The sequence below is a fragment of the Mustelus asterias genome, chromosome 5 (genome assembly GCF_964213995.1).
Source record: "Mustelus asterias chromosome 5, sMusAst1.hap1.1, whole genome shotgun sequence".
Taxonomy (NCBI): domain Eukaryota; kingdom Metazoa; phylum Chordata; class Chondrichthyes; order Carcharhiniformes; family Triakidae; genus Mustelus; species Mustelus asterias.
The window spans coordinates 23,438,405-23,455,216 of NC_135805.1; the positions used below are offsets into that span (position 1 = coordinate 23,438,405).

At 41.5% G+C, this 16,812-nt stretch overlaps 1 protein-coding gene across 2 annotated transcripts in view; it reads left to right on the forward strand.

Moving 5' to 3' along the window:
• The window catches only part of rmdn2 (regulator of microtubule dynamics 2), a 118,238-nt gene that overhangs the window by 59,204 nt on the left and 42,222 nt on the right, over window positions 1-16,812 (forward strand). For both annotated transcript variants that reach the window (XR_013497738.1, XM_078212267.1), the window contains exon 3: window positions 5,132-5,234. Coding sequence is in view for 1 of the 2 variants with exons in the window: in XM_078212267.1 (XP_078068393.1) it covers window positions 5,132-5,234 (103 nt within the window). In the remaining variant the exon portion in view is untranslated. The remainder of the gene's footprint in view (window positions 1-5,131; window positions 5,235-16,812) is intronic.

The window sequence follows — 16,812 nt, forward strand, 5'->3', positions numbered from 1 at the left end:
TTTCCACCACCCTCTGAATGAAAATAAAATTCCCAAATCCCCTCTGAACCTCCTTACCCTAAAAATATGCCCCCTCGTGATTGACTCCTCAACCAAGGGGAACAGCATCAAGCCCAGAACCTCACTGGACGCATTTGTTGCAAACTTGGGAAACATGCCATTCTTGAGTATTTTTATGAACAAGGAGGTTCACCTTGTCCATATCCCTGATAATATGCACCTCAATTATTTTCCCTTTTAGCCTTCCCTGCTCTAAAGAAAACAATCCAAGCCTATCCAGTCTCTCCTTGTAGCTCAAATGCTCCATCCCAGGCAACATCCTGGTGAACCTCCTCTGTACCCCCTCTAGTGCAGTCATATCTTTCCTTTATTGAGGTGAGCAGAACTGCACACAATATTCCAGCTGTGGTCTCACCAACGCTCTGTACAGCTCCAACATAACCTCCTTGCTCTTATACTCTGTGCCACGACTGATTAAAGCAAGTGCTCCTTATGTCTTTTTAACTATCCTATTTACCTCCTCTGTCACTTTCAGGGATCTGTGAATAAGTACCCCAGATCCATCGGTACCTCTGAGCTTCCTATTGTCCAGCCATTCATTGTCTTGTTACTTCTTCCAAAGTACATAATCTTGCACTTATCAGGGTTAAATACTATCTGCCACTGCTCTGCCCATCTGACCAATCCATCTATATCTTCCTGTAACAACTTTTTTCTTCTCTATTAACCACCCTACCAAGCTTGGTGTCAACTGCAGACTTGCTTATCATTCCCCCCACATTATCATCTATATAATTTATGTATATAACAAACAGTAAGAGTCCCAACACTGAACCTTGTCGTATGCCACTGGACACCTTCCTCCAGTCACTCAAACAGCCTTCTACCACCACGCTTGTGTCCTATTACGAAGCCAGTTTCGGATCCATCTCTCCAAGTTTCTCTGAATTCCACATGCTTCAACCTTCTCAATTAGTCTCCCGTGAGGGACCTTGTAATGAGATTAGGAGTTGAGTGATCCTGGTGGAACCCAAACTGAACATCAGCAAGAAGATTTTTGCTAGCAAGTGTCGCTTGATAGCACTGTTGATCAACCTTTCCATCACTTTACTGATGATCAAGAGCAGACTGATGGGGCAGTAATTGATCGGGTTGAATTTGTCTAGCTTTATGGGTGCAGCATGTTCCTGGGCAAGTTTGCACCGATGTAAGTGATGGTTTTTCTGGGCCTCTTTTAGGGCAAACCAAATAAACCAACTCAAATGAACTCAGGGACAAAGTGAAAGGGGCAGCTCCCCAAAAGGAGGGAGAATAGCCCGAACAGAAACAAAGTGCAAAGGAAACTTAAAACATCAAATCATAATATAATTATCGGGGTCTATAATGCACCCCAGCCCCTGCAGTGCCCAACGGGTGCGGAAGGCGTCAACTGCGCCCGTGGACACCGCAACGGTTTATCTGGGAAGTGCAGCCAGAGCCAAGTCAATGGCACCACCGGTGGCTCAGCTATAGTACAGGATGTTAATTATATCATTAGAATCCACAGGTGAAGGACATTGTTTAACTAAGTACTATGAGCACATGTAAATTGTGGACAACTAAGACACTACGTGTGTGGGAGGAGGGCTGTGAGACTGAACAAAGTCAATGAACCCTCTCGCTCCATAAAGAAAAGTTCTGTGTCTTGGTTTCTGCTTCACCAACCGGTTTGGATCCAATTAACATTGGTAGCAGTCTATTGGTCTAAAGGTGAAGATTTGAAACTAAGATTTCTTTTCGGACAGAATTGAAGTTACATTCAAGAAGAATGGCTGAAACCAAGAGTAAAGTATCAGAATATGATCTTTCATCATTGTTTAGTGAAATAGAACCTTAAGACTAATAGAAGAATTAAGTGGATTTAGAGATGTGGGTTATGTCCTTGCCAAAATAAAAGCAAGGTATGGACTTGGCCCTCCTGCTTCCCACCAGGATCAGAGGCAAAGTATTTTCAGTGGTGGAAGCTCATCATTTGGCTACTGAAGACAAAATTTATAAGAAAGATAACCTATTAAATGCATGAGTCTTGGTCAGACTTTCATAAACGTAGAAGAATGGATGGTTATTCCATAGAAGAGTATAAAATGGAATCTAACAGATTATATGCAAGGTTGCAGAAATTCTATTTGGAGATCCATGATTCAGTGTTTACTTTCAAATTGTTAGAAGATTTTGCTGAAGCATTGAACGTGGATAGGCTTCTGGCCTTGACTGGAGTTTGATTCTCAGAAAGAGATACACTTTTGGAACAGATGTCTGAAGCTTTAAAACAAAATTGAAGAAACATTCATTTAAGACCATTTCAGTGGTAACACTAAAGATGGAGGATTCAATACTGAAATCATTTTGAGACCGTTTAGATATGGGATGCAAATTTCAATATGAAAGAAGAAACACAAACAAAAGGAATTAGAAGAGAGACCCCTTTGGCTGCTCTAACAGACAACAGGAATTAGGTAAGTACAATAGGAGAATGAAGCCCAGAAATAATCAAGGAGGAATGGTCAACAAATGTTTCCAGTGTGACATGAAATATTATGATGCAATGAATTATCCAAAATGTAATGGTACATTAAATAGAAGGTGTGGAAGGGGAAAATGATAAAGCTGATCAGTTAGAAGGATTTGTACTGGTCACCAGAAGCTTTAGTCCAATAATAGGTGTTCAACTTGTGGACCCATTCAATTGTGCTGAGTTACCTGTAGATGCAAGTCCACAATCTGTGAAGTAGATTGGTTATCCAAATAGTAAAAGCTGAAGAAAAGTTAAGGAATACTGAAGTCCTACTTAATTCAGGTTCAGGGATGACGAGATAAAGACAGTAAGAACAGCGGTGATGTCATGTAAAATAGCTAGGGTAAAGCATTTTATCAGCACAAATGCCACGTTGTCTCCAGAGAAATACCCTTATTGTTGAGTAAGCTGTCTAAACCCTACACATTCTTCATTTTCATATTATGGTTTAATTCCCTTTTGAATGTTTCAATTGAACCTTCCATCCACACCCTTAAGGTAGTGAATTTCAGACCTTACTCCCCCTGCATGGAAAGGTTTCCCTTGTGTTGCTTTAGCTTTTTTTGCACTGCCTTTAAGACCATGGAATGCAGGCCATCAGGGCCACAGGACAGGTCAGCCTTCAATTCGGTTAGTTTTTCTAGCACTTTTTCTGTAACTGTGATTGTTTTAAGTTCCTCTCTTCCTTTTTACTCTTGTTTTTCTACTATTCCAGGATGTGTTTTGTGTTTCTACCTTGAAGACGGATATTTGTTCAAAGTATCTGCTATTTCCTTGTTTCCCATTATTAATTCCAAAGTCTCACCCTCTAAGGGACTGTCACTATTCTTTTCCTTTTTATATGCTTGTAGGAGCTTTTACTGTCTGTATTTATATTTTTTGCTAGTCTTCCCTTATACTCCAGTTTTTTTCTCTATCATTTGTTATTCGTCCTTTGCTGGTTTCTAAAATTGACTTCTGCATACCATCTTTAACTTCCTGAGTTAGCCATGGATGTTGCATTCTTCTTGTAAATATACCTTTGTTGAGAGTTCTGAAATATCGGCTGAACATCTGCTGCTACTTCTCTACTATCTTACCTTTCACCTAACTACCCAATCTACTTTAGACAGCTCTCCATGCCTTTGTAATTATCTTTATTCAAGGTACTAGTTTCAGTCCCAAATTTCTCACCTTCAAACTGATGGAATTTTTACCCAAAGTTACATAAAGGACCATTTGCCAGAAGGTAATTTATTAATCTTGTCTCAATACACATTAGCAGGTCTAAAATAGCCTGCTCTCTGGTAGGTTCCAGAATGTATTATTCTAAGAAATTGTCTTGAATACACTCTTTTGAACTCAGCCTCCAGACTAATATTGCCAATTTGATTCATCTAATCTATAGGTATCTTTGTTTACAAGGCCCCCATTATTTCTAGTATTGATGCCAGTGTCTCATGAGTTGAAACCCATCTCTCCCACACCAATCTTTGAGCCACATTTAACTCTCTGATCTTATTTGCCATATGCCAATATGCTCATGGCTCTGGTCATAATTCAGAGATTACTTTGTTGTTCTGCTTTTTAAATTAATTCCTAAATCCTCATATTCCCTTGCCAAAACCTCTTTCTTAGTCCTAACTATGTTGTTTGTACCCATGTGGATCACAACAACTGGACCCTTCCCCTTCCTGAGAACGTCTCTTTAACCAAGGCACCAGATAGGCAACACAGCCTTTGGGTCTCATGCTCCAACAGTATCTATTCCCCTAACTTTCTGCCCCCACTACAACTGCATTTCTTTTTGCACCCCCACTTGAATCGCCTCCTGAACAATAGTCAGTTTATTCATCCTCCCTGCATTCCCTGATATCATCCACATAAGTTGCAAGAACTTCAAACATTTTGGACAATCGCAAGGACTGAAACTCTTCCTGTGCCAATTTCTTGATTCTCATACCTGCCTCACTCGCAGTCACAACTTCCTGTCCCTGACCACAGACCAAATTCGAAGTATCTATCCTGCCTCCTGGAAAAAAAGTGTCCAGCCGACTTTCCTCTTCCCTGATGCATTGCAATGCTTGAAACTCGGACACTAGCTCATCAAATGAGAGATGAAGTTCCTCAAGCTCATTTACTGCAGATGTGGTTCCCATGCATCAAACTGGTGTTCACCTTTACCCACATGCTACAGCTGCAACACATCAACACAGGATCAGTCATGATCAAATTGAATGGCAGAGCAGGCTTGAAGAGCCGAATGGCTCCTGTTCCTATTTTCTATGTTTCTAATGAGGTTTCAAGTTCAGACTGTCACTCAATGATTATCCATAGTTATATTTTGGAGTCTAACTAGTTATGCCATGATTTAATATAATGTCCATATCTCGCCAGTACTGGCTTGAACTACTGCCCCAGTTTAGAGGGGGAAAAACTCACTAATTGATTTTGCCATTCATGTTTCAAATTGACTTTGTTGTTACTCCATAACCTTTCATGTTCCTGACATTAGCAGTTGTTTTCAAAGATTATTGAATATATTATTTAATAGTAAAATGTAAAAGACGTAACAAATACTTCCATTTGTTTTTCAAGTTTTGGGATCGGGTGGAATTTCTGTGGCGATTAGCCCGGGCATATGCTGATATGCATGACATTACACCAGAAACAGAAGACAAAAAAAACTATGCTACGATTGGTAAGTTATGAATATAATGTTTGGTTCTGCATGTTCTTCTATTTTTAAGAAACAAATTGCATCCTGTTGTTTCCAAAGTAGTTGATTCGATGACTCAATAATGATTGTTAAATGGTTTCAAACAAATGACAGTGGATGCTATTGTATTGAATAATGTCTTCTGACTTTTTGTAATCTGGTTCAAAAGCAGAAAAGTTTGTCTTTCCCTCTGATAGTTGAAAATGTTCTACATGACATGACATGCAGGGTTCCAAACACAATTTCTGGTGAACAAGAATAAGGGATATTAAACTGCTCATAATTTAATAATAAATATACAATCACATTCATCAAAGGCATTAAAGATGCTGCTATGGAAATCGAAAAGTGTGGTAGGGGTGCTGTTCCGCTGTTCCAAGGTTGAGTTTCAGGGACCGTGTTGGTGACACCATCTCTCGCTTGTGATGAGAAAGTGTTTTTTTTCTCTATCTATCTTTCTTTCATTCTTCTTTTCCTTGCATTTTTCTCTTTCCCCCCTGCCTCTTTCTCTTATTTTTGTATGGCTTTCTCTTTGTCTACATGCACAGACATACATACAATTGAGTTGGAACTTTTGGAAGTTAGAGGATGGGTGAGGCTAGGGAGCAGTAAAGTTAATGAGTTTAGAGGTGGCAATGACATGTATGAAAATTTTCAATTGCATATTTACTAAGGAAGAGGTGTTACAGAAATGGACGGGTGTAGTCTATAATGGAGAGGGTATGTGTTTGAAACCTCAGCTACATCATTAAGCAGTACACTGAAATTGGAAAGAATGCAGTTCAACATGGGACAGTGGCCAGGAGAAGAATGCAATCAATAGAAAAGGTTTATGGAGAATGCCTAAGATGATGGCTTCAATCTTGAATCAGAGGACAGTAGATTGGATCAGGATTGGATGTTGGATTGGCACTTTTACAGTGCAGATGGAGAGGGACTGGAGATGCACACTTGGGCATTATGGCATATATGTGGAAGCTCATTCCATATCTTATGATTTGGATGGCCTATATCACATTATTATCTATGTACCACTCTTTCAGTACACAGTGGACTGTCAGCCTTAGTGGCTCAAGTCCTAGTCTGAGGGCTGAATTATAAAATCATACAGCTCAGAAGGAGGTCTTTCAGCCCATGGTGCCAGCAACTTTGAAAAGTGACCCAGTTAGTTTCACAACCCTGCTGTTTTCCCACAACCCTGCAATTCTTAACCCCATCCAGTAACTTTGGAATTCTTGAAGGTTGCTAATGAATTTGCTTCCACCACTTATTGGGGGAGGACATTCCAGATCTGAACAAATTTATGAAAAATATTTATTTCTTACACTATCTCAGGCTCTTTTGTCAAATCTTTGTTCTCTGATTACCAACTTTTCTGCCACTGGGAACAGATTCTCAAAAACTCTTATCAAAGTCATTCATAAAGAAAATCTGGCTGTGACTCCAGATCCACAACAATTTAACTGCCATCTGAAATGGCCTTTAGCAAGCCACTCAGTTGAGGGCAATTAGGGATGGGCAACAAATGCTGACACTGCCAATGATGCTTGCGTCCCATGAAAGAATAAAACAAAGTTATATCAGCATAACTAGGTCCATGTCAGTGTTGGGCATTGTGGATGCACAGCTAGTTTCTTCAGTTCATTACTTTACCAACAACTTCAGCCATGGAACCATAATGTGTGAGAAGGACTGGAGCAGCAAGATCATGGATACATCATCATCTTCAGGTTCCCATGACTGGGACAATCATCGTTGTTTCTTCCATCAAAACAGAATCATAATCATTCCTACCTATTACCACTGTGAAAGCACCACTATCTCAAAGACTCCAGTCATTTAAGAAGGCCCACTACCATCCTCTCGGGGCAATTCAAATACGTTCATGGAAAGGAAAGGTTCAAATTAATCATGTTGTCCTGGAATTGCCTTTGACACTTTATTATACACCTCTCGGTGAACCTTGAAAATGCATTTCATTTCTGAATGCAGACAGAATGACCAGAATACATTGGAAATCGCTGCTATGCAGCAGCTGAAAAATATACACCTTGTAAGTCAACTGATTGGGGCAGTTGAGCATTAATCCATTTGTGTGGATCACTTTAGGCAAGTGTGGCTCTCCAATCTTCCCAAATTCTTTAAAATTGTTATTGTTTAAATGCACCCGCCCATTTTGCCATGAGCACATGCCATGCAGAAGCGTGAAGGGAAGGATCACTAGCTTGCCTGCCACAAGAAAAGAAAGGGGATGAGCTGGTTGAGCAGCACGGTGGCACAGAATTGAACTGGGGTTCCTGGCACTGAGAGGTTAGCATTGCTGCCTCACAGTGCCAGGAACTCCAGTTCAATTCTAACCTCAGGTGACTGTGTCGCGTTTGTATGTTCTCCGTGTTTGTGTGGGTTTCCTCTGGGTGCTCGTTTCCTCCCACACTCCAAAGATGCGCATGTTAGATTGATAGGCCATGCTAAATTGCCCCTTAGTGTCAGGGGGATTAGCAGGATAAATGCAAGGGGTTATGGGGATAGGGTGAGATTGTGGTTGGTACAGGCTCAATGGGCCAAATTTATCTATTTTTTTTTATTCGTTTCTGGGGCATGGGCATTGCTGGCTGGCCAGCATTTATTGCCCAACCCTAGTTGCTCGAGGGCAGTTGAGAGTCAACCACATTGCTGTGGCTCTGGAGTCACATGGAGGCCAGACCAGTAAGAACAGCAAAGTTCCTTCCAGATGGGTTTTTCTGACAGTCAACAATGGTTTCATGGCCATCAGTAGATTCTTATTATGTTTTATTGAATTCAAATTCCACCATCTACCGTGGCAGGATTAACCAGGATCCCCAGAACATTAGCTGAGTTTCTGGATTAATATCTGGCAATAATACCACTAGGCTATTGCCTCCGCTCAAATGGCCTCCTTCTACACTGTAGGGATTCTATGATTCCATGGATGACAAGAAGGGACTGATGTACAGGCTAGGAATTTGGTGCAAAACTCTAAGATCCACTTCCAGTAATGGGCAAGTTCTGCCAACTCCGTTCTTGTCTTTATTTCCATGCATCATGTCCTGCAAACATTTTGCCTTATTAAAACTGAACTACCCTATTCAGCGGTTATAATTTTCCAATGGTTATACACAAATCAATATGAAGTTTAATTCAAAACACTTCATGTATTCTGATGCTGCTTATCAGTATCCCATGCTCTAAAACTTGCACCCATGCTTCCCCTTAATTGCCATTATTTACGACTTGCATTACCTATTAGTCTAGGCCTTTGTTCCAAGTGCTTCCTGAATAAGAATCACAGCTTTAGTGGCAGGTTGCTAGGTAGTGCTGCAGCTTCTAATGTTGTTTAGAGCCACAAATCTTTAACTGCAAGGTCAGGAGGGGCCATGAAATAACTGGAACTATAATTGTCAATATTAGTGGTCTAAAAACACACTCTCAGGCTTTGGTGCTTTGTGGGGTCTAGCTTTACAGTAAAGATTTGGGGCTACCTTGTGAGGTAGTCAACACACTTGCCATATACCTGATATTATGCATCCCATGACTGAAGGATCAATGATCTGCATAACAGTTCATTCCTTGAGCATAAATGAATCTCTTTATTGTTGTAATTTCCAAAAGATCTCCATCCAGTCCATGCAATCTACCAGCCACTGACTGACTCATATAACTAGCTGCCTAGAAAATCTATGACACTTACAGTTACAGTTCTGCACCTTTTCCCTTGTTGTTTTGGAGTTTCCCTGAAGATGCCTTTTTTAAAATTAATTTATGGGATGTGGGCGTTGCTGGCTAGGCCAGCATTTATTGCCCATCCCAAGTTGCCCTTCAGAAGGTGGAGGTGAGCTGCTTTCTTGAACCATTGCAGTCCCTGAGGTGTAGGTACACAACATGCTTTTAAGGAGGGAATTCCAGGATTTTGACTTAGCCACAGTGAAAGAACAACAATATATTTCCAAGTCAGGATGGTGAGTGACTTTGTAGTAGATCCTGATGCAACCAAAGCAAGTCCCTCCCCCTGTTGATGAAAATATTTGTTCTATATTTCTGCTTTTCTCCCCTGCTGCAATGTCTGAGGTCCACTCAAAATAAGAAGCAAATGTTCTCCTGCATCACCTTTAACTCTGTCAACTGCGAAGGCTTACGTAGTATCCTCATCAAATGTGGCCACCCTCAGAAATTTGTATCATTCCTCCAACTCCTCCACGAGGCATTCAAACTGTGATTCTCACTAACTGAGCCACCACAAACCCCATCTCAGTAAAGACTGGGTTCAACCAAAGCTCTGTATTGTACCAACTCTTCCCTGTTTTCCTTGCTACAATACTGCACCTCACCTCCAACAAATTACTCACAGATGTGGAGTTAATGTACAGAACAGACGGGAAACTGGTCAACCTACACTGCTTCAAACATGAACCAAAAGCAGTCAAATCTTCGTCATCGAAGTTCAGTAAACAGATGATACTTCTGTGTACATCCACTCAGAATCTGAGCTCCAAGTCAGTGTCAACTCCTCCTCCAAATCCTCTGAGAAAATGGGCCTTTTCACTAAACACTGGAGGACGAAGGTCCTCTTCCAACTAGTTCTCGCAGCACAACATCTCCCTTCGTCAATTAAATTCAACAACAATGTGTTCCATTTGCCATATTTTGACAGTCCCCTCACAATGAAGGCAGACATAGAGGACAAAGCACATCATCGCAACCAGTGTACCAGCTCAGCTTTCAGCCAACTGAGGAAAAGAGCATTTGAGAATCAGGATCTCAAACCTGAGGCTAAGGTCATGGTTTATTGCATTCCTGCAATCCCCACTGTGGTATTTTTAAAGGATATTCTTGCAGATCGTGAAGGTACAAACAAACAAGGGCTTTACTAGAAACGAGTTTACTCTACAGACTATTAGGATAGGCTGCCTGTTTGCCTGTGCAAACAGCCGATGATGTCATCAGCATGTCCTATGATTGGACTGTTACAGTGACCGTCTTTACAACAGAGGTTCCTGCATGGAAAAACAATATAACATTTAAGGTCAAAATCTGCAATATGAACAATTAATAAACACAACAATCAATAAGTTAGATCTTTCAGAGGATGTTGATTCCTATGTGGTTATCGGCGAACCTCGGGCGTCTGCTTTTTCATGTTGACTACAACCTCTCGTGATTTTAGTTGAGTGTTAATGTCGTCTTTCAGCCGGAGTCAAAGTAGGTTTTTAGAGGTTTACTTGGTGTTGAAGTGTTCTCAGCTGAGGTACTGTCTTCCACAGTTGTTTCTGGTATTGTCAGGTTCTCAGGAATGTCTAGGTCTTCACTTGGCACAGTCTGCTGTGGATTCTCAGCTGACCTTGTCTTTGGCAAATTAGTTCTATTGCTAAAAGGTGATCAGCGTGTCTTCTCCACATTACAGTGTGCTGAGCTTGAATGGTGTTGGAGACCAGTACAATCTTTGTTAGTATGATGGAAGGAACCCACTTCTCACTAATTCCTTGACAATACTTCCATTGTAAAACCCATTGCTTAGTCGTGTTCTCTCATTGCAAAACCTGACTTTGTTGTTTCCTCTCAACTTTTTCTCGTCTTAGGCAGCTTAAGCAAATCAAAGTCTGTACATAACTGATATTTTATCATGCCAAGAACCTTGGGCTGTCAAATGTTTGACTTGATTTATTATTGTCACATGTCTTGATTTCTCGAGGAATTAAGGGCTATGGGGAGAGAGCGGGTAAATGGAGTTGAAATCAACCATGATTGAATGGTGGAGTGGACTCGATGGGCCGAATGGCCTTACTTCCGCTCCTATGTCTTATGGTCTTATGGTCTTATTAGTATACAGTGGAAAGTATTGTTTCTTGCGTGCTATACAGACAAAGCATACCATTCATAGAGTACATGGGGAGAAGGAAAGGAGAAATGTAAGATAGGTCCATTCAAAAGTCTGATGGCAGCAGGGCAGAAGCTGTTCTTGAGTCGGTTGGTACGTGATCTCAGACTTTTGTGTCTTTTTCCCAATGGAAGAAGGTGGAAGAGTATGTTTGGGGTGCATGGGGTCCTTGATTTTGCTGGTTGCTTTTCTGAGGCAGTGGTAAACTGAGTCAGTGGATGGGAAGATAGTTTGCGTGATGGACTGGGCTACACTCACAACCCTTTTTAGTTTCTTACGGTCTTGGTCAGATCAAGAGCCATACCAAGCGATGATACATCCAGAAAGGATGCTTTCTATAGTGCATCTTTAAAAATTGGTGAGAGTTGTAGCAGACATGCCGAATTTCCTTAGCCTCTTGAGAAAATAGAGGCATTGGTGGGCTTTCTTAATTATACCGTCGGCATGGAGGAACCAGGACAGGTTGTTGGTGATCTGGTCACCTAGAAACTTGAAGCTCTCGACCATTTCCACTTCATGCCATTTGATGTAGACAGGGGCATGTCCTTCATGGCACTTCCTGAAGTCGATGACTATCTCCTTTGTTTTACTGACATTGAGGGAGAGATTATTGACATCACACCAGTTCACTAGATTCTCTATCTCTTTCCTATATTCCGTCTCATCATTGTTTGAGACCTGACCCACTACGGTGGTGTCATCAGCAAACTTGAAAATTGAGTTGGAGGGGTATTTGGCCACACAGTCATAAGTATTTAAGGAGCAAGGGTCTGAGGACACAGCCTTGTGAGGGAGGAGCCAAGCTCTAGGTCATAGAGTTTGGAGATGTGTTTTGTAGGAATAATGGTGTTGAAGGCTTAGCTGTAATCAATAAATGGGAGTCTGTCATGTGTCTTTGTTATCCAAGTGTTCCAGGGTTAAGCGTAGGGCCAGGGAGTTGGCATCTGCTGTGGACCTGTTGTGGCAATAGGTGAACTGTAGTGGATTCAGGCAATCTGGGAGGCCGGAATTGATTCATGCCATGACTAACCTTTCGAAGCACTTCATAATGATGGATGTCAGAGCCACCAGGTGATAGAATGTGTTGCATTCCTGTATGTCCTAAAGAAGGGGTTTAGCCATTTAGACAATGATCCTTGCTCACGAGTTACCTTCAATTAGTGCTTCATTGTCTGGACAAACCATTCAGTCAGTCCATTTGTGGCAGGATGATAAGGAGCAGATCGGATGTGTTGGATTTCATTCTCTTTTACATAATTTGTGAATTCTTGCGAAATGAACTGTGGCCCATTGTCACTAACAAGTTGTTCAGGGTAATTCTCACACCATCTTTCTATTGTTCTCTCTAAAGATGTAGTCTTCATAATGGCAACTCCAGGCCATTGCGAGTGCGTGTCTACCCCAATGAAAAACATTCATCTTCCAAATGGTCCGGCATAACTTATATGAACTCTTTGCCATGGTCCTTTTAGTCATACCCATGGGGGCAATGAAGCTAGTTATGGCAAGTTTTGAACTTTTGCACAAGCCGGACACACAAGGTGATGTGTCACATGCCACTTGCAAGGGTAACTTCGGATCAAAGTGTGTCAGTACTTCTGATTTTACTAATGCTTCCTTAGCATTTTCATTTACTATCGTGAAAAATGGGGAAATGCTTAGGAAATCAGAAGCACAAAGGGACTTGGGAATCCTTATTCAAGATTCTCTTAAGGTTAACATGCAGGTTCAGTTGGCAGTTAGGAAGGCAAATGCAATGTTAGCATTAATGTCGAGAGGACTAGAATATGAGAGCAGGGATGTACTTCTGAGGCTGTATAAGGCGCTGGTCAGACCCCATTTGGAGTATTGTGAGCAGTTTTGGGCCCAGTATCTGAGGAAGGATGTGCTGGCCTTGGAAAGGGTCCAGAGGAGGTTCACAAGAATAATCCCTGGAATGAAGAGCTTGTCATATGAGGAATGGTTGCGGACTTTGAGTCTTTACTCGTTGGAGTTTAGAAGAATGAGGGGGTATCTTATTGAAACTTACAGAATACTGCGAGGCCTGGATAGAGTGGACATGAAGAGGATGTTTCCACTACTAGGGAAAACTAGAACCAGAGGGCACAACCTGAGACTAAAGGGATGATCCTTTAAAACAGAAATGAGGAGGAATTTCTTCATCCAAAGAGTGGTGAATCTGTGGAACTCTTTGCCGCAGAAGGCTGTGGAGGCCGGGTCATTGAGTGTCTTTAAAACAGAGATAGATAGGTTCTTGATTAATAAGGGGATCAGGGATTATGGGGAAAAGGCAAGAGAATAGGGATGAGAAAAATTTCAGCCATGATTGAATGGCAGAGCAGACTCGATAGGCCGAGTAGCCTAATTCTGCTCCTATGTCTTATGGTCTTAGACCATAGGTTGTGTAAATGCTTGAGAATAGTTGCTAGGTAAGGTATAAACCTTTCACAATAGTTTAATAAGTCCAAAAACAATCAAAATTGATTGATGTTTTAAGGTGCAGATGTCTCAGTTATGGTTTTTACTTTTGAAGGTGATTTGTGCAGTCCCTTTGCATTTATGACATGCCCCAGGTATTCAATAGAAGATTTGAAGAATTTACATTTATCTTTCTATACTCGCAATCCATAATCTTGTAGTCCATAATCTTCTAGTCTCTGGGATGTAGCATCTGAATTTTGAAGATGTTCCTCTTTATTCTGTCCAGTAACTAAGATATCGTCTAACTAGCCCTGCAATCCTTGTAGTCTGCTTAGAACTTGATGCATGGCACGTTGGAACAGCGCAGGTGTGGACATAATGCCAAATGGAACAAAATATTGTTTTGAATCTGGATCCACATTTATCTGGAGATAAGCTTGACTAAGGATTACTTTACTGAAATGCTGGCCTCCAGCAAATAAATCATCAATAACAGGCAGAGGGTACTGCTCTGCACACAGTACCAGATTGATAGTTACTTTAAAATAGACACATATGCATACTAAACCATATTTCTTCATCACAGGTACTATCACCGTGGCCCAATCACTTACATTAACAGGTTTGAGGACCCCCGTCTTGACCAGCCTCTCCAGTTCTGCCTTGACCTTAGACCGGATGGCATACTGACCTAGCCTTTAAGCATCTTGCTTGGCTTTCGTCCTTAATCTTTAGTTTGGCTGAGTACTCTTTCATGCTTCCCAGTTCTCCATTAAAGACAGTAACATGTTTCTTTAAAACCTTTAGTAGACCTTCTTTTGTCTCTGACATGAGATTCACCTCAGTCCAGTTTAGCTTGATTCTCCCCAGTCAGGCTCTCCCCATTAGGTCTGGATAGTTATCTTTAACAATGTGCAGAGACAAATCTACGGTCTGTCCGTTTAGCTGCACGTTTACATCGATATGGCCCCTCAACAGAATTACTTCCCCAGTATAGGATTTTGGTATTATCTTTTGAGGGTTTTACGGCGATATGTCATAGTTTCTCTTGATAAACGGTTTCTGGTACCAATGAAACTGCTGTTCTGGTGTCCAAGTCCTTTCTCACTGGTTTTCTGTCCAATAAAGGAGTGACCCAGCAACAGTTTGTTGCACCCACAATGGCCAGTTCGATGGCAATTTGTCATCTGACTGTAACTCTGGTCCTTTCCTGTGCCCTTTTTGTATCCTGTGGATCCTTTTCTCTCAGTTCGGTTTTCCATTTGATACATTTGGTTCTTGCTTTTTATAATCCTTGTTTGGAACGTGTTGTTTCTTTCTCCAACACGCATGTTCAATATGCCCCTTTTACCACAATTCCTGCATTTGCCTCTTCACTTTAGCAATCTGTTGCTGTGTGCTCAGCTTTTGCTCATCAATGGCAATTTCAAACTTGTGCCTGTGTAATGTTTTCAACCAATACATTTTGGACTTTAATGCTCAAGCTTAATTATAGGGCTTCCTTGTCTGTTAATTCCATAGAGATTGTGACTTCTAAAGTCTTCTTTAGGTTTAAGTTGCTTTCTGTTAACAGCCTTTTCTGGATAGCTTTGCTTCTTAACCCACACACTAGTCTGGCTCTAATGATGTCGTTCAAGACATCTCCAAATTCACAGTATTCAGCTAATTTCTTTAAAGTAGCTACAGATTGTGTGATTGATTCATCTTCTTGTTGGTTATGTTTATGGAACATGAACTTCTCATGCTGACCAAAGTTTTAGATGAGCTGTGGCATTGCAGTATTTCCACACTCTCCATAGGTTTTTGAGCCTGGTTTTTCTCGCTGCAACAGATTTCACAGGAAGTTGGATGTTTTCCCCCCGTGATGCTCAGGAAAGGTGGGACTACTAAGCCCATCACAATTTTGTTCACTTTGAACGATTCAAATATTTTGTCTATGTATGAGCTCCGCCACTCAGTGTTTTCATCATATAGTCCCATGGCTCCAAAAACTCCTGCCATTTTTACTATGGGAAGGGCTCACGTAAGCACAGCGTGCCATGACGTTTGTATTACCCTTGCTTTTTTTTCTTTCAGCCAAGGTAACCCTGAGCTCAGCCTGTTTCTTTCCAAGTTTTACCACATCCTCAGCTCTAAATGATTGTTTCAGGGCATTTTCTTTTACTCTCAATGCACCCTGTACTGTTCCAGATCTTTCCGGACAGAGTATGTGGCAACTTTCGATGTTGTTTTCTCCAAAATCGTCATTTAAATTTTGGTTCCTTTGATGGCTGCAGCCGATATTTAAACCTCTCCATCGCCAGCTTTGGTGTACAGTAAGAAGTCTCACAACACCAGGTTAAAGTCCAACAGGTTTATTTGGTAGCACGAGCTTTCGGGGCTGCTCCTTCATCAACCTGATGATGAAAGTTTGTTTGTATCTTTGTGGTGATACAAAGGATGATCCTTCATCATCCTTTCCTGCAGAGTATCAACCTGATACGCTGCAGGAAAGGATGTCCCGAGGCATGGTACATTGGCGAGACCAAGCAGACACTACGACAACGGAAGAATGGACACCGCTCGACAATCACCAGGCAGGGTTGTTCCCTTCCTGTTGGGGAACACTTCAGCAGTCAAGGGCATTCAGCCTCTGATCTTCGGGTAAGCGTTCTCCAAGGTGGCCTTCACGACAACACAGAATCGCCAAGCAGAAACTGATAGCCAAGTTCCGCACACATGAGGACGGCCTCAACCGGGATCTTGGGTTCATGTCACACTATCTGTAACCCCCATGACTTGCCTGGCCTTGCAAAATCTCACTAACTATCCTGGCTTGAGACAATTCACACCTCTTTAACCTGTGCTTAACCCTCTCTCCACTTGCATTGTCTGTATCTGTAAAGACCTGATTACCTGTTAAGACTCAGATTCCAACCATTATCTCGTAAATTGAGTCTTGCCTATATATGCCCTGTTTGTGAATCCAACCCTTCACTCACCTGATGAAGGAGCAGCACTCCAAAAGCTTGTGCTACCAAATAAACCTGTTGGACTTTAACCTGATGTTGTGAGGCTTCTTGCAGCGCTTACCCCAGTCCAACGCCGGCATCTCCACATCATAGCTTTGGTGTAGTGATGTTTTTATCTTCGTAATTCTTTTCAGATGTGTGCAACACGGATCGATGATTGTTCTATTTATTTTCTTTCTCTGGGGAGTCTGTCAACATGGTTCCAACCTTCTCACCACCAGCTTTCTTTATGCTA